Raw genomic sequence first — 23,186 nt, forward strand, 5'->3', positions numbered from 1 at the left:
GCAAGACCTATTTTCATCAGGAGATATAATTCAAAGCTCATGCTTTGATGCAAGGATTCGCACCCGAATAATCAAGGAAAATCACTGGATCTGTTCTTCCAACATATCAGCTCCATCCTGTTGGGCCTCCGTTGTCATCGACCTTCCCAAAGAGCCCAGAAGAATGGAATGCCACTGTCCAGTTCTGTTCTCCACAGTCCAGACGCAAGAGGAGAGAGAGAGAGAGAGACTGCGAAAAAGAAAAAAACAAGGAAAAAAATAGAAATATTAAGGTACACTAGCCTCGTACAAAACGAATTGAAGATGCAATCGACCCCGATTGCTGCTGCTTCTGCTTCTTGTTCTTCTTGCTACCCAATTCCCAATCTTCTCTTCCACCACCGACCCGGTCTCAAGCTCAAACCACCCACCATTGTTTCTCTCTCCCTTCCCGCTTCCCGGAAGCATCTCGTCAGCTCATGTTCTCTCCACCTTGCCACCACCACCGTCAACAGCTCCAGCCAAGAACAAGAAGACACCCCCCACCGGAAGCCCCACAACCCGCCTCTACTTCCCCAGTTTCGGCCTCCCTCCGACGCCGAGAGCACTGGACCTGAATGCCCAGAAGACCAGACGCGACAGGCGGCCCAGCAGGCATCCGCGAGACGGCGTGTGCGTAAATCGAGTCGTAGGGGCATTTGCACAAGCATGTGGTGGGCAGACCTGAAGGGAGCGTTCGGGCAGAGATTCAATTGGGAGGGGATCGTCTGCTCGATGGCTGTGTTCACCCGGGACCGTCACCTGGCCCTGCCCCACGTCTCGGTCTCCGACGTCCGGTACATTGACTGGGCCGAGCTGCGGAGGAGGGGCTTCAAGGGCGTTGTGTTCGATAAGGACAACACCATCACCGCCCCCTACTGCCTGACCCTGTGGGGCCCCATTGGCCCGTCAATTGATCAGTGCAAATCGGTCTTCGGCCCCAACATTGCGGTATTCAGCAACTCTGCAGGTAAGAGTATGCTTCTGCTCGCCGTCCTGCGAGATTTCTCATGTCGGGTGTTGATCCTTTTTTCTGGGGAATTACAGGGCTCTTGGAGTATGATCACGATGGTTCCAAAGCAAAGGCCCTCGAATGGGCTGTTGGAATAAAGGTTATCCGGCATAGTAAGTCGTTGTATGCTCAGTCACTTCAGGAATGGGATTCCTTTTAATTGTTCCTTCCTGAAGCTGTATGCTTTACTTCATTTCAGCTAACTTGAGCTTCAAAGTCGACCCCTTTCATCAATTAGCGTCGCGTCGTACTAATGGTTGAATGTTTTTATCAGTCAGGTTTTGCCTGTTTATTCTTTCGTTTGCATTGCACTTTTGAAGAGTTTGTGTTACATAAAATGGGTAGCTATAAATCTCTCAGGTTCAGGTTAAATTTGGTAGGATGAAGTTCTTTGTGAAATGTAGAATGTGGATAGTTCCAACATGCTGGAAACTTTGTTGCATAATAGTGGCATCTGTGTCACATTTAGGAGTGAAGAAACCAGCTGGTAATGCCGAAGAAATCGAGAAGCACTTTGGTTGTGATTCTTCGCAGCTTATCATGGTATTCATGTTAAACTTGGAACTAATCCAGTGCTTGCTATATCCATTTGAGTCAGATAATACTTATGAATGTTGTTCCTTCCAGGTGGGTGATCGGCCCTTCACAGATATTGTTTATGGAAATCGAAATGGATTTCTTACCATACTGACAGCACCCTTGAGTCCCACTGAGGAGCCGTTCATAGTTAGGCAGGTTGGTATTCCAATTAATGTTTTCTCTTCTCTTTCTTTCCCCCCCATTCTCAGATAATATTTTGGGAACAAACTTGAGAATGCTGTGTTCTCTATGGATTCACATGTTGAATATTCCTGAAAGAGTTGAATCCTCTGAGAGCATTCTTGGACATGCATTCGTGATTATTCTTGTTACACTCTAGATGGTGCTTTACTGATCAATCGTTGCATAATTTGTACCACCTCTTGCATCTTTAGTTCTTTATCTTTTGCATTAAGAAATATTTGAAAGTAACATGCTCTCCTTGGTTCTGGAATATTGGGTGAATCCTTTTTGTTTGTATTGGAAAAGTTTTTGGGCAATCTAATTTTCTCTTCTCGAAGAGGAAGAAAATAAGGAAAAAATGCATCAAAGATTAAACTGCTTATCATCAAACGCTCCTTATACAGTGCGATTCTGTAAACCTTTCTTGATATTTCCTTGAAAGGGGAAAAATAAAAAATAAAAAAAAGAGGGAAGGGAAAGAAAACAAAAACTAATAAAATTCCTGTCAGTTTTGTATAACCACGCAGAGCCTAGGGTGCTCCTGTGTTTGGTAATTACCGTGGGTTCTCTCTTTTCCTAAGCTTTGGACATTGTAGAACTTAGATAGAATGTCAAACAAGTCGAAATTCGGTCAAAGTACACTCTCAGTAAGTCGTCTTGCTGTTGTAGGCTGAGAGGCCTTCATCCTTTGTCACTCTGTTGTGTAACAGTTCTTTGCATATATACTGTCATATCTAATTGATTGCAATTGGGTGAAAACTACAGGTTAGGAAATTAGAGAATTCCTTTGTCAGCTATTGGTCCAAGAGAGGTTTGAAGCCTATTAGTCACGGACTACTTCCCGACACGAAGCAGTGTGTGAAGGACCCTTGACCTATGTAAGAGAATTAATCCGTAAGGGCAATTCTATTTTTTGAGTTGATAGATTTTACTCGGCACTGCATGTAACTGTACTTTGCCCCCAAAATTTTGTAAGATCATATGCCTAGATGATTATTCAAAAGGAAATGTTTGAGGCAAAGCATTGTGATCCCCGTAGAAGTATCTGATTTTCTTTTATCGTACCGAGCTGCAACATGGATGGAATCAAAGTGGGTCTGTAGCTACGGCATCAAGTGAATAATATGATGTTATTGTTGACAAGTAATCGTGTTTCATGTTTGGAAGAGCAAGTGCTTCTTGGAGACTGAAAAACGTTCACCTGGACTAACGTGACTCTCAAGTGCCAGATTGCTTTGCTCCATCCATATACATGTAGAAAAAATGGAATCGGTAACATATCATATTATCGATGATGACGCTGCAGCACCGGCTGGTTGGAACACAAATTAGATGATGGCTATATCCCTCAATGAGGCTGTGGATCCACTGTCCGTGTTTATTGAGGGCCAGTTGGCAATGCCATGGCTGAATCTGACTGCACAATCTCTACCAGGTTACCTGTAGTTCTGCAACCTGGTCGGGGTAAAGGAAACACCGTTTCCCTGTTGTGGCTTGGGGCTGCTACAGCCGTCTACAACAGTAGAATGCTGTTAGGATATCTCGGGAATATTTTTAAGTGTAAGGTAATTCCACTCCTTGTGGCGAGTCCTGGTACAAGGAAAACGATTCCATGTTGCATCAGCGTCCCGTTTTTGATGAGTTTGAAGTCCAATCAACGGAGTCTTCGTTCCTTTGATTGTTGGTGTAGAAGTCGGCATTGAATCGCATCTTCGTGCAACCAAGCCCGTCCTCGGCAATTTAATTTTCTTTCTTTCTTTCTTTCATTTCATCCTCCTGAACTTCATTTTAACTGTTGGGCCTCGCTCGTTTTAAATTTCGCCGGGTCCCCAACCACAGCCTCAGCCACAGACTCCCCTCAGGCACCTAAACAAGGAAGGAAGGGAAAATGCAGGTAAGCGGTCAAAGTCAATTATTAGCTCATAAAACTGCTGGAGCCCACGCGTTTTCTTCGGGCACATACATTAACCTCACCTCACCTCCAAGCTCCAAAGATTTGGTCGGATTGGAGCCAAAATTTTAAATTTCCTCTTCCAGCAACCCAAAAAAAAAAAAAAAAACCGATCTCATTTCATCTCGGGACTTCGTATGTCCTACACGAAAACGCTAGATCAACGAAGATACGCATCAAAGCATCCACCAAACAGATTAAAATACATTTTACAGGAAGTTGCAAGTCGGTCGACATCACAATCTGTGGTGACAGATCGATCGCATTCGCATTGGTACTGGGAGGTTTGCATCCCCTAAATATGACAGCTCAAGTTGTACTAGTCTTGCCAGTTTTGTTAACTGGAATATGGGCTAAATTCCAGATTAGTATAACAAGAAATCTTTCTTTTTAAGGATGGATTAAAATTTGAAATGTAATTTCCATTAATAAATTAATTAATTGATGGCACCTCCATTGCTGGCTTCTTTACTCAGCTCCACCAACTCCTCTGTCAAATTCATTAAAGATTTTAGGGACACCTCCTCCATGTCAAGTCCAATTTCTATTCCAAGGGCCCGTTCCCTCTGCATGCCTCAACGTGTCATCACCCTTTCATTTTCTCGTTTAGGGACTCCTCTGGAATCGATTTTTTCCGTTTTCTTTTTGATCCATATGTATACAATAACATTTTTCGTGATCATGAATGAATATCAATTTGCGGAGAGAGCGAGTAAAGGAATGGCCTTTTCGGTTAGGTATCGGGCTTTCATGTCTTAGGTCATACGCCGTATGGTATGATCTCGGTCATTCACTCTTCAGACGGGACCTTTGTGCCCCGTTTATGTGCTTTGTAGTTGAACTATCTCTCCTAACGAAAATGGTTGCGGTTAAAGATTGTGTACAGTGGACCTGCTTAAATGGTGGACTAATTTCGCAGAGCAACGCTTTCCTGCCCAGAGGACGTGCCGTATTTATTGTCTCTTTAAATCCTTATTAAACAGACACTTTTTCTCCATTTCCATTGCTATCATTAAGCAATTTCAGGTTATAATGTAGGTTCGGGTTGCATAACATCATAACAGGTGTTCTCTGAAGTTGAGGCTCGGGTTCGGGATCAGAGGGTAATCTAATTATGTAAGGGGGTCATAATACATTGCATTAGGTGTCTATCCCAGGAGGCAACAAAAATCTGCAGTTCTACTGATTTCGTTTGTTTAACACACGCTCGGTGAATGGTGATCTTTCCTGTGTCCATGGGGAGCGTGTTCTGACCTGCATTTGCTCTGGGAAGGACGAGGATAGCCAAAGGCTACTACCGGAATGAGATGGTTATGGATCTGGTGTCGAGACGTGCTTAAGTCAAGAAGCGAAGAGGAGATCCCATGAGAAGGCTTAGAAGATAATGAGATGAGCAGAGCAGACAATCATGGGTTTGCACCACAGTGTTAGCCCATTCGCACAATATCAGTAAGAAGATGAATACACAGGAGATAATTATGGTGCGTTTGGTTTTAGAGTTAAAAGTAACTTTGATTTTGATTATGGAAAATGACAAATGATTATGTAATGTGTTGAGTTAAAGTTAAAATTAAAATTTTTGTGATTTTAACTGCGAAACCAAATGGAGCTTTAATTTCTTCACAAGTGCCCTCATGTCAATATATAGACCAAATGAATAAATATATGTATGTGAAATAAAAATACACACACAAACAGTGAGGGGGGAGGACATAGGGAGCTTCTGCAGATTGAAACAACAGCGCATGTTAAATGTCTTGTGGGTGAAGTGGGGCACAGCTATTGCATAGACAGCAAACATTCACAAAATCCCTAAAAAAAATACACAAAATCCATCAAAAACACGTACTTCACATTGTATCTTACTGCTAGTCTGCTGCTGCTCCTACACACCATTATATAGTGTCTGCAGAGAGCAACAGTGATGATAGAGAAAGCAATTGAAACAATTAAAAATGGACATAAATGCATGCTGCAGGGCATCAACTAACCACATCCTCCACCCGCTTACACTATTAACTCCACCCCCTCCTCTCCTCTGTCCTCTCCCTTCCCCCCTTATATAACACTCTCACCCCTTAGCTCCCTACCATTGCAGCATTGAAGAAGAGCTCTTCTGTTTGGTTACATTAAGGCACAGTTGAGGTTTGCCCAGAAGAGTGGAAGGATGAAGGTGTTTGTGGCCATCTGCTGCCTGCTCGCTCTGAGCTCGGCGGTTCCAGCATTGTCCGCAAGCTTCGAAGATGGCAAGAACTACTACGCTCCTCCTGACCCGAACGCCGGAACTCCACCTCCCGCCCCAGGTCTGTCTCTAACTGGGATTCCATGCATGACTGAATAGTTTCACGTTCTTTAGAAGATGAATGCATGAATGAGACGCAGCTTAGAGAAGGAAGATTAGCAATAATGTCGGCTTGTTGAACGTTCCTGCTTTACTTCTAGCAGATATTTTTGTTTTATGGTTTGTCCTGTCTTTGGCAAAGATTCATTAGGTTAGGAATCTATGCTGTCATTAATGCAGCACGTGATTACTAGCTACTACTTGCTGCATGCGTGGTTTTAGACATGATAATTCTAGGCCGAGGAAAAGTCATTTTTTTGTGATCATGAGACTCGTGACCCCGCAACAACGGCTATATTTAGCAAATAAATACACGTGTTTGTCTCGCCAGAGCTTTCACCTACTTCAGCTTTTCGAACGTTTGATGGTGTTTGTATCGTCTCGTTTAATCTCTACACACACTGCACAATTTTTCGGTCCTCCAGGCTCTGTCAAGATGTGCAGCATGACTTAACGTAGTTTTTCTGGTGCAGTTTATAATGGAAGCCCTCCCCATGGTGGAGGCTCGCCACCCCACCACCACCGAACCCCGTCCCCGCCTGCAAACTGTGGGAATCCGCCACCCTACCATGTCCCGACTCCATCGAGGCCCTCTACACCTCCTTCTGGTGGGGGCGGAGGCTCATACACCCCACCATATTCTGGCGGAACTCCCCCAACACCTATCTCTGTGACTCCGCCAACACCTATCTCCGTGACTCCGCCAACACCTATCTTTGGGACCCCACCTACCACCCCCATCGGTCCTGGCACTCCCAGCACTCCCACAATCCCCTCACCTCCCTTCGTTTTCGACCCGAACAATCCTTTCCCTGGTACATGCAAGTAAGTCATCACACGTCTTGGGCTTTCATCATCTGCATGAACTTTAAAACCTTCGCAAAGACGAAAAGCTACTCTGCATTTTACCTATACAGATACGATAAATAATAGTCCGACAGATCACTAAAAACGTATACTTTTTCCCTGGATCGGAGAGTCGATTCACGTGTCTTCATTCCTTGACTGACTTACATAGTCTATCAGGCTAAAATCTAGATAATCACATAATATAAGACAGTGACTCGGTAGGCAAGGATGGAAAGAGACCAAAACAACTTCCTAAGCCATCTGAATTTTTTTTTCCTTCATTCAAACTGAACATGACGTATAAAATATTTATTGCACATAATTCCGAGTTTGACAATGGGCATTGAGTATGCAGCTTCTGGAGGACCCACCCCACGCTGATCTGGGGCCTGGTGGGCTGGTTCGGAACAGTGGGCAACGCCTTTGGGGTCCCAAGCCTTCCCAGCTTCCCTTCTAACAACAACCTTCTCCAAGCACTCTCGAACACTCGAACTGATGGATTCGGGGCTCTTTACCGTGAAGGAACCGCTGCCTTGCTCAACTCCATGGCAAGCACCAGGTTCCCCTTCACCACGACTCAAGTCAGGAACAACTTCATCTCCGCTCTGGGCTCGAACAAGGCTGCACAGTCCCAGGCTCGGGTCTTCAGGCTAGCTAACGAGGGTCATTACAAGCCCAGGGCCTGAAGACGTTAAGAAGTGATGGCGATCTGCCTGTCTTGTTAGCAAAAGGGATTTTAATTTTTATCATATGTGCGTGTCATTTCATTTGTGTGTGTTTTTTAATCTGTCATTGCTATGGTACTTGGAGGACATTAAGATGGATACTTGTGGTGGAGATTTGAATGCTTAATTGGCGAATGCTTAATCTCACTTTCTTTCAAGTTTTATCAGAATTTCATTATCTTTTCATATTCCTGTGGTGGTAGTGCTGTCTTGTTAACCCGGTATCCGAAGAAAGGATTCAAACAACATTTTAACATCACAAAAGTTCATGCAAAACATTTATCTGATCGAGTATACAGGGAATATATACTTATGAACAAGTTACAGATCGTTGCAGCTTGCATTACATAGAATCAGGAACTTGGCGACACCATTTTTCCCATATGAATACATCCAATCTAATGAACTTTCTGGAATGACAAACGGAACCTTAAAAACCTATCTCCAGTTCTAATATCAACTCTCTCCAAGCACTCTCGAACCAACAGATTCGGGACTCTTTACGGTGAAGGAACCGCTGCCTTGCTCAACTCCATCATGAGCACCTGGTTCCCCTTCACCGCAACTCAAGTCAGGAACAACTTCATCTCCGCTCTGGGCTCGGACAAGGCTGCACAGGCCCAGGCATGGGTCTTCAGGCTCGCTAATGAGGGCATTACAAGCCTAAAGCCTGAAGAGTTCTAAGAAGTGATAGCGATCCACTGGTCTTGTTAGGGAAAGGGATTTTAATTTTATCATATGTGTGTGTCGCTTCGTATGTTTGTTTTTTCAATCTTTATTCAGTGCTATGGTACTTGGAGTCCATTAAGTTAAGATGGATACTCGTGGTTGTGGTGGAGATTTGAATGCTTAATTGACGAATGCTTAATCTCACTTTCTTTCCAGTTTTATCAGATTTTCCTTATCTTATTTTCTGTTTCATATTCCCGCGGTGCCAGTGCTGTTACAACGAGCAGACATATTGTTAACCCGGGTACCTGGAAGAAAGGATCTAAATTACATTTTTAACATCCCAAAAGTTCATGCAAAGAAGAAGAAATGAAACATTCATATGATCGAGTATATCAGAAAATGTATTTTTGAGCAAGTTACAGATCGTTGCGGCATCAATTACATAGAATCAGGAAGTCAGGACACCACTTTCTCCATATGGATATATCCGACCTAATAAACTCACCGGAATGACCAATGAAGCCTTAGAAACCTATTTCCAGTTCTACGAGGATCGAGTCACAATAGGCACGAATTCTGTCTCAGGGTGGGGGACGCAGATATAGGATAACTGGTACATCAATCCAAACTCTTTCTGGGGTTTGGAAAGGAGAAACTATATACATGGAGAGGTCAGCTAATATGGGATTCGAACCATTTGAAGATATGGTCCGACTGTAAGCTGGTCATTTCGTGATAAGCAAAAGCAAGATTGAGTTCCTCTTGGACGTGCTGAAACAACTGCTTGTCCAAAATAAGCGTCTTATCCTTCGAGACAGCCTTTTTCCAGTGAGTTCTACGGCCATCCGTCTTCATGTACCCATTCTCATCAATAAAGCCCTCTTTACGGAACAGCTCGAACAACTTAGAAGATACACTTTGATCAACACCAGGAATTCTGTCAGCAAAAATATTCGGTGATAGAGGGAACTCTGTGCATTCAACTTCTGCAGCATCTATGCCTTTAGCCTTCAAAACTTCCATATATTGACTAATCTTGTGCTGCCGATACGTATCTTTTGGCATGTGGACGAAAAGGGTGGGTGGATAACGTGCCGGTATATCCATTTGGTCGAACATCCCCTCGGCAATCATCAGCGCAATACTGCTAAACCTTAAATTGCGGGCAAGCGCCGAAACAAAGTGCCCTCCTGAGGAGGCCCCCAAGGCCACAAGAGGGAGATTTTCCAGCTTGTTGCTTGCAGTCCACCATCTAATTGTATCTCTAACGATGATCCTCTCCTCTGCCATAGTCCAGCATCTTCCCATGCTTGATATGGTAAGCACAGCAAATCTCCGGGCAAGAGCTTCGAGAACTAGCAGCCTTTCCTCAGGTAAGCCGACACAGTTCAGACAGGTAGGAGATCTGTCCCAAAAGTAAGCAGCTCTACAGTTGCATCCATGAGCTATAAACAGCACTGCCTTTGGAGAATTGGGAATCTGCCAGATCACATCTGTTCCATTTCTAAACTCCACGGTAGGATTAAACTGTACCAAAGAGTCGAAACTATTCCACTTCTTGTGTGGCAACCCCAGTGCCGATCCAGGTTTCTTGTCGGCGTCTCTAAGGAAAATGAACAGGACTAGGAATACGAGAATCAAAGAAGTGATCAGAATTCGGACCCCGTAGTTCCGAACTCCACACCACGGCTTTGTTCTGCCTCCATGCTTCGACATAGCTGCACCCCCCAAAAAAAAGACGCAGCTTGCAATGGCTCGATAACCTGAATTTTGTTGCAAAAAAAGAAATCCTGCTAATTAAGAAGAGGTTCAGACACAAACAAAATTGCTGCATTCCGAATTTAGGTTCGAACAATGGCGGAATTGAATTGCTGAGCTCGTAATTTCTAGGTAGATATCATGCAAGAGCACACAAGATCATGAAATGATTACAAGCTTTTGCAGTCTCCGGCTTAAATTCAATGACTTTCAGAAATGAGAAATGCCCGTTCCTGATCAAATGATGCAGATGAACGGAAATCGGTTGATTCACGGTAAACTTTTTTATGAATGAAAGCACCTGAATCCGCTCTACTGCTTGCCGGAACAAGATAAAAGTTGCGATCAGTGGAAGCGATGGACTGATAAACCCTAGATTTCAGCTCAGGGAAGACGGATTTCTGAGGGAATTACAGTTGAGTCGGCGTCCGATCGGCTGAGCTTGTGCGCAATGCAAGCGACTCACAGTTGCAGAGCAGCGGGAAGAGTAACGGACGAATGGGCTCCACGCGCTGTTTCCGCGAGTGAAGAAGACGGTCTTCCCCAACGGACCTCAGTCTCAATGGATTTCTTCTATGGGCCTTTGCTCTATGATTATGAATATGGACCTATCTTAGTGGGCCTGTTGACGGAGCTTTTTGATTTTATTTTTTCGTTGGAATTCTTTTTTTTGTCTTTATGGAATGGAGCTTTTAATTCTCTAATTTTTATTTTCTTTGTAATAGATGAGATTATGAAATTTCAATTTGTCCATTTGCGTCAATTATCAATTCATTATATGGTTTTTACATGCATAAAATGTAATTTGAGCATGATTTACTATAACAAGTCTGGATTTTTTTGTGCAAGATAAAATTGATTAGCTTTTTTCACCAAAAAAAAAAAATGATTAGCTTTTCTCCGTTTCAGGTTATATCATCTTCAATGAATTGATTAAGTGAGCATATACGCATGCACCCTTCCTGATAATGCCTGGAAGTGTTTAAAACCCAGCAGTCCAAGAATTGAATGGAGCAATACAATTTGGTTTGATGGGCACTTTCCTCGTTCTTCTTTTATTAGTTGGCTCTGTATACATAACAGATTAGCGACGAAAGATCATCTTTTCAAATGAGGGATTCAGCTTGAAGCAGCTGAATGTGATTTCTGTAGTATACAGTGAGAGACTCGCGACCACCTCTTTTTTTATTGTCCAGTCACCCAAGGAATTTGGAGAAGTTTGTTGGCTCGAATCGGCCTACACCGAACACAAGTATGCTGGAGTACGGAATTCCGTTGGATATCCTCGCTTCGAGGCAAGAAGCTCGATGTGATTTGTCTGAAGTTACTTTGGACACATTACATTTACAGCATATGGCGAGAGAGGAACGCTAGAATCTATCGAGGACAAACCTCATCTACAGCGGCTATGGTTCGAAAGATTTTTGCAGACGTAAAAGTAAAGTTATATGTGCTCCCCGATTCTCTCACAAAATTGTAAATTATGTCCTAGCTCATCACATGTTTTACCCTTCTGATAGTGCTAATAGTTAATCAATTTTCTTTTGGGGTATAGACTGGGAGTCCTTTGATGTTGTTGATGTTGTACCGGGTAAATGGTCTCTTAATGTAAATCTTTTTTATTAATGAAAGTCTCTACCATTTATCCAAAAAAAAGATAATTCTGTGTTTAATTTAATGCGATGGCACAATTAAATGAATGAAGGACTCAAAGGCAGATTTTTATGTATCTTACTATGGAAAGAGTGATCAATTGGGTGTATATATATCTATATCTATATACTACGTGCAGAGACATACGTTTATACAATTGTCTTTGTATTTTTTTTTTGAAAATAACCTCCCCGTGTCCTTATAAGTCGATTTATATCATCAACGCAGTTTATTTACTGGGGGAAAAAAAAGAAAAAGAAGATTGATCGATCCCTGGGAACTTTCAATTGTCAATGCAGAAAACATGCATATACGCGGATATATATAGAGACGACACTGATTCTGGTAACTTGTCATATATTAGACACATTAATATATATGTAAAATAGCTAATTAGACATGCTGACGCAGGCTTGTATTAAGCCCTAGCACAGATCTTCATCCTAAACCCAAAACGTTGCCATAAACAAAAACGTTCATGCAGCACGTTAACGTTGAAGGTACGTGCAAATTAGTTCATAATTAATTAATTAATAAGCTGCGCCTCACGTAAAGTTGAAACAGCTATTACAAACTTCTGGTGTCTCTTCCACCAAATTAATTTATCAAACTGTATATGGTCATCAGTTTCAGCTGTCATGAAGAAAAGCATATATATATATATATATATCATAACTGAAGTGGCCTCCGGTGGCATGCTCATCGATCTTCAACTCCCCCTGAAAGACCAAAACATTTAACGCATAAGCGTGTGAATTTGTGTTTGTGTGAATGGTGAATCTATATTATATAATCTTTCAAGAGGACTTAAAAGGGTATTCAGTTCATGATGTATGAGATATTGCAAATTTGCACTTACACATTCTTAGACGAGTTGGAGAGCAGTCTGGTCCGTTCGAGAGTACTGCTGGTGATTACTCAGCTCCAAGAGATTTACCGGAAGGAAGTTGCGGTCATATGACTGTGTCTGGATCGAGTCATATGTTGGCCCTTCAGCCGGCATCAGATTCGGAGGTTGTTGCTGTTGGGCTGCAGCTGCTCTGTCAGCTTCCGCTATCTGCACGAGGATAAATATATTATGACAATAATTGTATAATAATCACTTAAATGAGTCAATTCAAATCCCTTTCGATACATATATATATATATATATGCGAACTAAACCGTGTGAATTAAACTGTGTGTATGTTTATTATCTATCTGTTCTATATATGCTCTTATTAAATCATGAGATTCGCGGTCAGATTCTCGTAAGCGGATGATAGAAATGAAAGAGAGAGAGACCTTGGCCCTAAGATACATGTTGTCATTTTGCAGCTCAATTTCCTGCACAATATAATTCAGACAATCAATATAGGGAATCAAATATTGGATCCATTAGAGCACCGAACCGAATTTTCGAAACGTATGTGCTGTACAAAAGTATGAATGGAACGGAATCACCATAGTATGAAAACGATCCAACTGTTCATATACTTGATTACTCTATTCCATTGCTTTTACATTCTATCGTGCCAAAAATGACATTAATTTAGATCCTGATAGATCCCAGCAAATAATCAAACATGCAAGGGGACCATATATAGAGATGCTTACCCTCTTCTGCATGTACTCAATTTCTGCAAATAGCATCTCACACTGTATCATATATGAGAGTAGAAAAGTTAATCGATACATGTATGGGATCCAAGAAATCAAATCGATGAAACCATAAATCAAGGGTATATATAAACGAACTCTGATTCTCAATTCAATCACCGATGTTCCAATGGGAATAATATATGTACCTTTTTCGATCTAACTCTGCCAATTGCCTTTTCCAATCTCCCCTCCAAGTTCTTGAGCTCCTTGAAGCTCAAAGAGCCAATAGCTTCGCCCAGAATGTGCCTACATACATACAGGAAGCAAACTTAATTTCTTTTTTCAGCCAAAAAAGAAAAAAAAAAGAAACTATATATCATTTCAGCATCAACGTGAATCCATTTCAAGGGTAATTGATGGATATACCTATTAGAGTTCTGAATCTCTCGTATCTGTCGACGCAGTTTGGATGCTTCTTGCTGGTAATACTGAGTTCGATTGGATGAATTGTACATTATCAGCGATAAAATTTAATTAGTAAATGAGGGTTGGAAATAGTATAGTTTTAGCTGACTATAGATACTAGCAATAGATCATTGAATCAACTTAACTGGAGTCACATTGTATTCTCACCATAATCCTGAGACAAAATTAATTAGGGACTAATACCTACCTGAGTGTTGGTTTCGGTAACGGATGCTGTAGTCGATGAATCAGTGCAAGTCTTCTTGTACCTCTCGATCGTTCCTCTAACACTGAGCACAATGAATGTAATTCGTTCATCAATAACGAAAAAGAAATGAAAAAACATTATTATGAACTCACTTGGCCAATCATAATACCGCATAAATAGTACTATATGTCAATAATTAGATAATCCAGCCATAATATAAAATCTCGAGCCACAAGATTAATGACATATTTATGTTGTAAAAAGTGAGGGATCATCAAATCATACGAAAGAATTATAAGATATTGAAATATATATGTACGTACATGATTTCTTGAGACTAATTGACGAATAACGTGAGACGTATGTGTGCGAGGTAACAAACCACACTAGTTGAGAAACAACAAAAATACACCTCTTCCAATTAAACCATTTGCAACGTACGCTTATTAGTTATTATATTAGAGTAAAAACAGGATATATGTAATGTTGATTGCATATATGAATAGGATGATCACTTCACACAAACACACAAATATATATATACACATAGATTTGTCAAATCGAGAAGATAATAATATAATAGTTTGTCTTTGCTTCCAGAGTGCTTTCTCTCAGTCTCTGCGTGACTGACTGAAAGAACAGCTAGCAATGCAAAAGCACAGCACAGGCAGACAAACCAACATTTGCGATGTAATGCAACCTTATTTTCGTCGAGGGTCAAGTAAAAGATGCTACGATATGATTGGCCGATCAGACACTGGCCCAACCGATGTGTGACAGGTGTGAACCGTGGGGTTGTTCGATGGTTAATGACCGTTAAATAAAACATAGTTCCCGTCGTGTTTCATTTACCAATAAATAGATTTTTAAAAGACTTATTAATTACAAAATATAAATGAAATGAAAAATAACAGGATTTTTTTTTGGGGGTTTTGTTATGTTCTTTCTTTCTATGTCTGCGTGGGTTTCAGACTTTCAGAGAGAGAAGGGATTGAGGGGAGCAGCGAAATTATAGCATGCTATCCTAACAGCGGCAGATTGCTAGCCAGAGAAACTGAGCCTTTCATCAGTCTTCATTCATTCAGGCTAATATATACATATAAATATAAATAAATAAATAAATGTACATATATAAACAAAGAAAGAGAAAAAGAAGAGGGCAGAGTCTTCCTTGGTTCGTACCATTTTGTTTTTGTTCCTCTTTCCCTTCTAGTCACTCTTGTCAAACTCATCAACACAAAACTACTTTTGATATTTCACTCTCATATATTCTTTTTCCTTTTGAATTATATTTTGTTTTATTACATACTACTTATTAGTTCACATCGTGCTGAGAAGGGAAAAAAAAAGTTCACATTGTCAATGAATGTAAAAACTCTCTAACTATCAAAAGAGGAAATAAAAATGAAAGCAAGAACTCGTTTGCCAATCGAGCTATATATGCTAACATGTTCGAGACTGATACATTTGCTTGGATAAACATTGATACGCGCTTATAATAACGAATTATTTTTTTGATAAATAATACCTAGTTACCTATATATGAAACGCGCGTGTTTTAATTTATATGCGTATAAACTTATCTATTATTATGCAAAATCATACCGAATCCCTTATTGTTTTAAGCTAAATCACCCATTTGTCTTGTGTTATAATATGTGTTCCTTGCTCGAAAATCTAATTACTTGTTAAAAAAGAGATCCAATCCTCATCTTTTTGCAAAATTTTCAAATGGAAATGAAATTTGCATAAACATTTTCCCTACACTTATTCGGTCCAGGCGAAACCTTGAATTAGATTCAAAAGATTGTTTGTGCACGAGTTGTTTGAGAAATTTGGGAAAGAGATGTGAAAAAAAAATTCTATGAAATTTATTTTCTAATCATACAACAACGTAATTTCAATTTAGTCCAATAAAAAAATGATTTGACAACAGTGCGTCACCTTTCTCTGCCGTGTCATCAAAATCCAGAAATAATTCAATGGCAATGTCCCAAATCTGGATAATTTTTATATGATGTAGAACTCGATCTCAATATGAGCGATATAGAATCAAAAGTTATGACTTTTCTGAAAATACTTACAAATCTCCATCTCACAAAATTTCCAAATGGTCGAAACCAGAGAAATTGAAAGCGGTTGTGTCTTTTCCACCGTTTGAGATTTTTTATTTTTTATTTTTGGCATTTGAGATTAAAAAAAAAAAAGTTCGAGAGATGATAATAATATGTATGCCGAAAGGAAAGCTGAGAGGGAGAGCCAATCAGTAAAAAGCTGGGAAATTAGAAATACAGTAAATATTATTAAATGATGACACACAACTCCCTTTGTCCCAAGTGGAAAGAAGAGAAAAATGTAAAATCACGTCTGACGTGACCAAAGATTCGGAGATTTTGCAACTAAGATTACTGTTCAGAGCTGAGCTTCTCCGATATATAGCTCATACATATATATAAGATGTGTATATATATATATATATATATATATGTTATGTACAACTAAACCCTAGCTTATTTACAGCTGAAGAAGGGTCAAAATCCCTGACCATACTGCCCTCTCAGCCAATCAGAATTCAGCCACTTTTGTTTATTTTGGATTTGGTTAGATAGGAAGCATTACAAAGGTTTGTGAAAGGCTGAGTTGTTGTCAGATTTTTGCTGAATTCCAAGATTTGCCTGTTTGAGTAAATTTGAAACCCTAATTTGATGTTTATCAAGGAAAGTGTTAACAGTCAAGAAAATATTAGACAGAGAGAGAGAGAGAGAGATCTTGCAAAACCATTTTCCTCGGTGGGATTTGATCATAAACCCTAATTTAGTTTTTCTTATGAAGCATTATCATAACTTGATTCTTGATGAGCACAGCCCTAATTCTCTTTATTTTTTTATATCTAAATTCCACCCAAAAAATTAAAAAAACTTGTTAAATCCCCTGAAGAAAAAAAAAAGGCTTTCATAATCAGGGAAAAAAATTATTTCTTTCTTTACTGATCTCTTCACGTGTGTGGAGTCGATTACTGAAAACCTTCTTTTGCATCACATTTTGAAATTAAAAGCAAGAAAATTAGACCTTTTTTAATAAAGAAATTTAGACCAGATAGAGTGGGGGAGCTGCTCCAAGGCTCATAATTATATAAAATAAAAAAGAATCAGAATAATAATTGACAAAAGAGACGAAGAGCAATTAAGAGGAAATACTAGAAGGAAAAGATCAATCTTTATTATTTAGCAATAACACAAAAAGTACAAAATTGTGCTGACAATCTCGTACTTGCTTTGATGAATAAGATTACATGAAGCTGAAATCAGTTTATTAGGGCTTCAAAGAAAAAACCAAGGAACAGTGAAGATCAACACAACAGAGGAGGGGCCATAATTTGAAATCTCTAATTAGAAATTATTATTAGTGTGTATTTAATTTGTGATAATATTCTAGTTTTTTTTTTTTTTTTGCGGTGAATGATAACACGATAGCTTCAGTAAGATGAAAAAGTAAGGAAATAATTATTAAACCTGTTGTTGGCATATTCATAGAGGCGGCCACGGCTCGAGAAGACGATGAGCGCTACTTCAGCATCGCAAAGCACAGACAGTTCATAGGCTTTCTTGAGCAACCCATTCCGGCGCTTGCAGAAGGTGACCTGCCTATTCGTAGTGTTCTCGATCCGCTTGATCTCGATCTTGCCCCTTCCAGATTTCCTCTGGGAAGAGGCAAAATCCGGGGACTCACTTGGGAACTCCGTGGCTGCTGCTGATGGTGAGCTGAAAAGTACACAAGAGAGCATACAATTAGAACCGAGAACTCAGTGACTCCGCTTTTCTGGTGGCGAAAGAAAACAGCGGCTGACCCTCGAATTGGGTAAATTAGGTGAGCCGAATGGAGCGAGACCTGGGATGGAACACCAAGTGGCGAGGCACCCGGCTTGGTTTGTGAATATTAATGTAAAGGTTAACAGCTGCTGGGTGTGATGGGATGGAGAAACCAAAGAGAGAGCCTTTTGTGTTTAGGGTCTTATGGTACAACAATTTTGAGCTGTGGCAGAGGAAGAGAGAAGGTATACTGGTAGTAGGGGTGGGGGAGCGTTGTGTTGCAGAGAATGGAAGGCAGAAGAAGAGTGCTAGCTAGGGATATTTATTTTTTTTATTTATGATCTGGAAATTGACCCTTCAACAGTTTAAACCCATCTCACTTCTTCCCATGCTGTAACTTTCAGTCCAACTTCGGACATTAATCTCTACCATTTACACTTTCATTTTTTGCCTTTGTGAAGTATATATGCATATATACATGTATCATCCAACACTAGATGTTTGCTACGTGTTCTCTTGGAGGCAGTTCACGCGAGACTTTGCCCTAAAAGAATTAACACGAGGCCAGTTAATACCAGAAATCTCATTATCTGCGTGTTAACTCATGAGAAATGGTCCCGGTCAATTTATTTAGTCAAGAAGCTAGAACTGTGAAGTTATTAGAACATTTCAACCTTGCTCAACGTGGATCGAACACGTACATTAGGTATATAGCTTCAGCTGGATAAACACTTTTGTGCCAAATATTTGCCGAGTGAACATTGAGTACAGACTAATTAGCTCTTGAAATGCAGAAAGAACTCTGAGATTCGTTTTTAGGGCACACGTGTTAATGATTTGGCAAGGGGAATAAAACATATATGAGTAATGGTTGATTGATATATACATACGCGTTCTCAATCATCACCAACTAATTATTGTGCCTATGTGTACGTAAGATAAGATATATGGTTGAGTTGAGGCCCATTAACCATCCAATTGATGTAAATTTATCTCACTTTTCCGAGAATGGAAAAAAGGGGGGTCTCTCTCTCTTCATGTATGAGAAAACGGGTGGGTGATAACTAAAGAAGCTTTTGCAATTGAGTCTATTAATGGTCTCTGTGCAATGTTTTTGGATTTTGTTATATATATGAATATATATGTCGATGTCTTGGCTATATGATGATATGACTCTATGATTCATCTCTCACTCATCACACTCTCTCTAACATTATTATTTTCTTTTTCTTTTTCTTTTTCTTTTTTCTTTTTGTTTGTACTTTCAGGTGGTGTATCTATACACAATATTAAAAGCCGAAACAAAACTCCTAATTGTGCCACGTGATGGAGGAGGCCTTTCATTGAGTGACTATTCATGTTTTAGCCATTCGATTAATAACTTGATGTAATAATAATAATAACACATCGTAGTTCATTAAATACATTAAAGTACAAGTATATACTGTGAAATAAGTCATAAGGTCTAAGAAATATATTTGGAACGATCTTTCAAATTTTTTTATCTACAAAAAAATTGAACTCTATGGAATTTTTAAAGAAATTTTGAATAACAATATATAAGAAGTATGTGATCATTATCTTCTTTCGTGTAGACTTTTTTTTTTCTCTATATTACTCCCTCAAAAGAAGAAGAAATGATCAACAAAGAAGGAAAAATTTGACAAAATAATATTAACAAACGTTTTTTAATTACTACGACGTATTCCTATCGACTAGTTTTATGTAATAAATATGCACACACGGCAAAGCTGCTGCAAGCGTTTCTGACGTAATTGAAGGTGACAAGCTCAGCTCTTCTCCCATGTGAAGTCCTCGTCAAAGTATTCTCGGAGGATTACGATCTATTACATATAAAGACAAAGCTAAAAGTCCTCTTCAAAGTTATCACATCTCTCTGTTCCTCTCATATTCGTCGTCTTGAGGTTCATTCGAGATAACAAATTGTGAAACCCCTCCCCAAATCTGCATCTAGCTAGTTATGTAACTATTTATATATATCTTCATCACATACATTCAACTCATTTATATACACTAGAATTTGATATGTGCGTAGTGCGCGCTACAAGCAGAATTAACAGTAATTCTCGATTTAAAATTAAATCCTCCAAATGAGATGTTTTATAAGTTATTTTCTTGTTTTCTGATATGATATTTTACTTAACCCTATAATGTATTGCAATCTTATACATTTATATTAATATTTGAGTGCACAATTTTACTTTTTAATCATAAAATTAAGTCCTATAATAAGATCATTTAATAATGATATATTTTTTAAGCAAAATATATCATTATCTGAAATATATTCATAAAATTGGCCGAACCTCTGTAAAAAGGGGGGGAAAAAAAGAGAGAGAGAGAGAGAGAGAGAAAAAGGAAAAAAAGGGGACGCAGGAGAGTTACTGAAGGGGAAGGTAACCGGAAAAAGCAAAAAAAGAGATGAAGGAAGAAGAAAAATGGACCCTGGAAGTAACTGAAGGAGGGGAGAGACTAGAGAGAGAGAGAGAGAGAGAGAGAGAGAGAGAGAGGAGAATTGAGAGAGTACATGGGAGAAAAAAGAGAGGATAAAAGTGGGTAGTCATATAAATGAAATTACTATTATATTCCTAATTATGTAGTTGTCATTGACTATATTTATTTTGATAAGGGTTTTTCGAAAAAGAAAAGTTAGACGAAACCTTTTCTTCTGATTTTATAATAGTATAGATATACATATGTATATCATGTTTCGATATTTGTAGTTGGAGCCCCATTCATATATAATTATACATGAATTTGACTCACGCATTTAGCGTTTTGCAACGGAGTAAAATATGATTCTATTTGATTTTAAAATTTTAAAAATTAAAAAATGACCCTTAATATTTTTATTTTTTCAAAAAATGCCACACCCCTCTCTCCAGACTCGACTCCCTCTATCACCTCGACTCTCTCTATTGTTGTTCGTCCCATCACTACGAAGTCTGATTGAATCACATCTTAGCCTCCTCCGCTATCGGCTTCTAATAAAACCCAACATCTCCCAATCCCGGATTCATGACTTCTCCTAGCCTCTCCTTATTTCAGACCAACCCTTGCCTCTACCTGAGTTTCAGACCTACCCTTGTCTCTCTCTATTTCATAGCTCCTGCCTCTCCCCCACCTAATCCAACATCATCCCTCCTCATCTCTCTTTACCTCCGCCTCACCGCCAACAATTCCTCCACCAGAATCAGGCGTTCTATCAACTCGATTTTGGCTCGATTTGGTCGCAAGATCTTTAGCGGTCACTTTGGTTTGATTTCTTGCTCGAGGTTTGTTAAATCAAAATCTGAGACTCGCCGTAGTTCGAGAACTATGGTCGTGAGTTGTAATTGGCTTGTCATGGGTGGCAGAAACATGGATGTGAGGTGATCAAGCAGAGAAGATAGATGGACATGAAGGACGACAGTGGATGAGAGATAAAGGAGTGGGGCACATTTTAAAAAATATTAAAAAGCCTGGGTCGTTTTCAAATTTCAAAAAGTTTGTTGTGAAGTTAAACGGAGTTTACTTTGTAACAAAACAGACTAGCGGCGTTATATGAATTTTTTATATATATATTTTTAGATGCAGCCTATTTAGACATATTAATATAAACTTTTCTATGAATTAAGAGTGCGTGTAGTCCTTTATTTAATATGTGAAAATATATGTTTTTTATTACAAATAAAATGATAGAATTACTAAAATTAAAAATGGAAAATCGTGTGAAAGGAGAGAGGAGGACTGACATGGCATGGAAAAGGAAGAGCGGGAGAAAGAGAGAAATTGTGAAAATAATTATGACTTGGTAATTAAAATTAGTGTATGAATTATTACTAATGGACTCTCATTTTATTTTTAATGGCTATTAATTAACCATTTTATTTCATTATGGGCAATGCTGGAAAGGAAAAGTTACATCAACTGTTTCTTTCTTCAATTTGTAATACAGGTATAGATAATATATAGAATGAAGGCATCAAATTGATTTTATATGAATTCTGAAATACAATCATGCTAACCTGTTCATTTTCATATATAGTTTATAGGTAACTTTACTAATGCAGGCATAATTAACTAATGCAGGTCAAATTAATTATGCCGTTAACATTTAGTGCAGGTCAAGGATTTAGCTGGAAATCTATATGCCAAAAGTAGTTATAGCAGCCGACTAATGGATTACTATTGATCAAAAAACGTGCAATATCATCAAATATGTTCTGCGGTGCAAATCTTTATCGGTAGCAGCAATCGAATAAATCCCGAGTAATAGAAATAGTCACGAAATGAATCTTAGTCATTGCAGCTTCAATTATATTTCACGATCCCGGCTGGTTCATCGAAAAAAAAATATCATCAGTTCGTTCCTCCTTGAAACCCCCGGCGACCCCAACTTTCGGATTGAGGAAACCAATCCTTTCCTTTCAATTCAAGGTAAGGATCTGCTGACGCAGCGTACACACACAGAACCTGTCACAGAACCTTTGAATCCGCAGAATACCAGAACTATGACTTTCAATCCCTATTGATTTTTCAAATTCCTAGGAAATTGGCATCCAACTCAAATCAAATCCGAAAATTGAGCAAAGAGCACGAAAGCTCAAATTTTTATTATCTGATAAAAAACAAATGTCTTAACCCTAGGGTTTTACAATGCTTAAATAGGAATTAAAACGCCTAAATTACATGAAAGACATAAACTTTTTCTAAAATCGCAAAAACGCCCAAATAACAAAAAATGCCCGTTTGAGGCCCTAAACGATGGAATTTGCCATAAATCTTGTCTTTTCATAGCCATAGGCTATGAGTTGTGCTCCGGAGGCCGTTTCTCTCGAAATAGAGTCATCGGAACCTGTTTTTCTCGAGATACCGATTTGTCACGTCTTCTGCTGCATCACTTTCATCATGCGTATCAATTTATTTACTTAGGATTCTTATAGTTCATTCGCTTCTATTATGTTGTTATATAGTCGCATGTTAAAATGATATTTAGCGCTTGATTAAGAGACACGTATGGGTTATGTCTATTTTAATGGTACTTGATAAACACGGCGGACGTGACTTGACGGTGGACGTGACTTGACGTGGACGGTACTCTACAAAAAACCAATGTGGTTTCAAAGACATCAACTCGACTGTCATATTGGAGTTGCATTCCGCTCAAAATGATGATTTGCAACAACTAATTGATGTGAGATTATGATAGAGACAACATGTCTAGGTACATCTAACGTGGTTAATTACACATATCTGATGATTTGTCGTCCTCGTTCACTGTTTCTCCCGAGAATAATCTTAGATATTAATCCTCACACGAGGTACTAGTGATTCGGTTTAATCTTCCGATTTCTGTATGATAATTAATCAGCTTCCTCG

The 23,186-nt window shown here is 39.3% G+C and overlaps 4 protein-coding genes across 4 annotated transcripts; 2 read left to right on the forward strand and 2 right to left on the reverse strand.

Annotated features, from left to right (window-relative positions):
• Positions 1-69: 69 nt before the first annotated feature.
• On the forward strand, positions 70-2,939 carry LOC116195963. The gene is made up of 6 exons (XM_031525423.1): positions 70-988; positions 1,066-1,143; positions 1,230-1,286; positions 1,500-1,573; positions 1,658-1,765; positions 2,558-2,939. Exons 1-6 carry the CDS (start codon positions 169-171, stop codon positions 2,663-2,665), a joined length of 1,245 nt encoding a protein of 414 aa, XP_031381283.1. The 5' UTR covers positions 70-168; the 3' UTR covers positions 2,666-2,939.
• Positions 2,940-5,815: 2,876 nt separating this feature from the next.
• LOC116194280 (protodermal factor 1) lies at positions 5,816-7,820 on the forward strand. Its single transcript, XM_031523051.1, has 3 exons — positions 5,816-6,046; positions 6,558-6,909; positions 7,289-7,820. The coding sequence occupies exons 1-3, from the start codon at positions 5,911-5,913 to the stop codon at positions 7,617-7,619; spliced, it is 819 nt and encodes a 272-aa protein (XP_031378911.1). The 5' UTR covers positions 5,816-5,910; the 3' UTR covers positions 7,620-7,820.
• Positions 7,821-8,677: 857 nt separating this feature from the next.
• LOC116193500 lies at positions 8,678-10,630 on the reverse strand. Its single transcript, XM_031522222.1, has 2 exons — positions 10,503-10,630; positions 8,678-10,093 (listed from the first exon to the last, which is right to left on the reverse strand). Exon 2 carries the CDS (start codon positions 10,044-10,046, stop codon positions 9,003-9,005), a length of 1,044 nt encoding a protein of 347 aa, XP_031378082.1. The 5' UTR covers positions 10,047-10,093; positions 10,503-10,630; the 3' UTR covers positions 8,678-9,002.
• A 1,552-nt stretch (positions 10,631-12,182) lies between these two features.
• Positions 12,183-18,391, reverse strand: LOC116194004 (agamous-like MADS-box protein MADS1). Its single transcript, XM_031522742.1, has 10 exons — positions 18,380-18,391; positions 17,884-18,116; positions 17,508-17,756; positions 13,996-14,077; positions 13,749-13,810; positions 13,529-13,628; positions 13,338-13,379; positions 13,026-13,067; positions 12,601-12,798; positions 12,183-12,460 (listed from the first exon to the last, which is right to left on the reverse strand). The coding sequence occupies exons 1-9, from the start codon at positions 18,389-18,391 to the stop codon at positions 12,607-12,609; spliced, it is 1,014 nt and encodes a 337-aa protein (XP_031378602.1). The 3' UTR covers positions 12,183-12,460; positions 12,601-12,606.
• Positions 18,392-23,186: the final 4,795 nt, after the last annotated feature.

Source organism: Punica granatum, chromosome 2, assembly GCF_007655135.1.
Source record: "Punica granatum isolate Tunisia-2019 chromosome 2, ASM765513v2, whole genome shotgun sequence".
NCBI lineage: Eukaryota > Viridiplantae > Streptophyta > Magnoliopsida > Myrtales > Lythraceae > Punica > Punica granatum.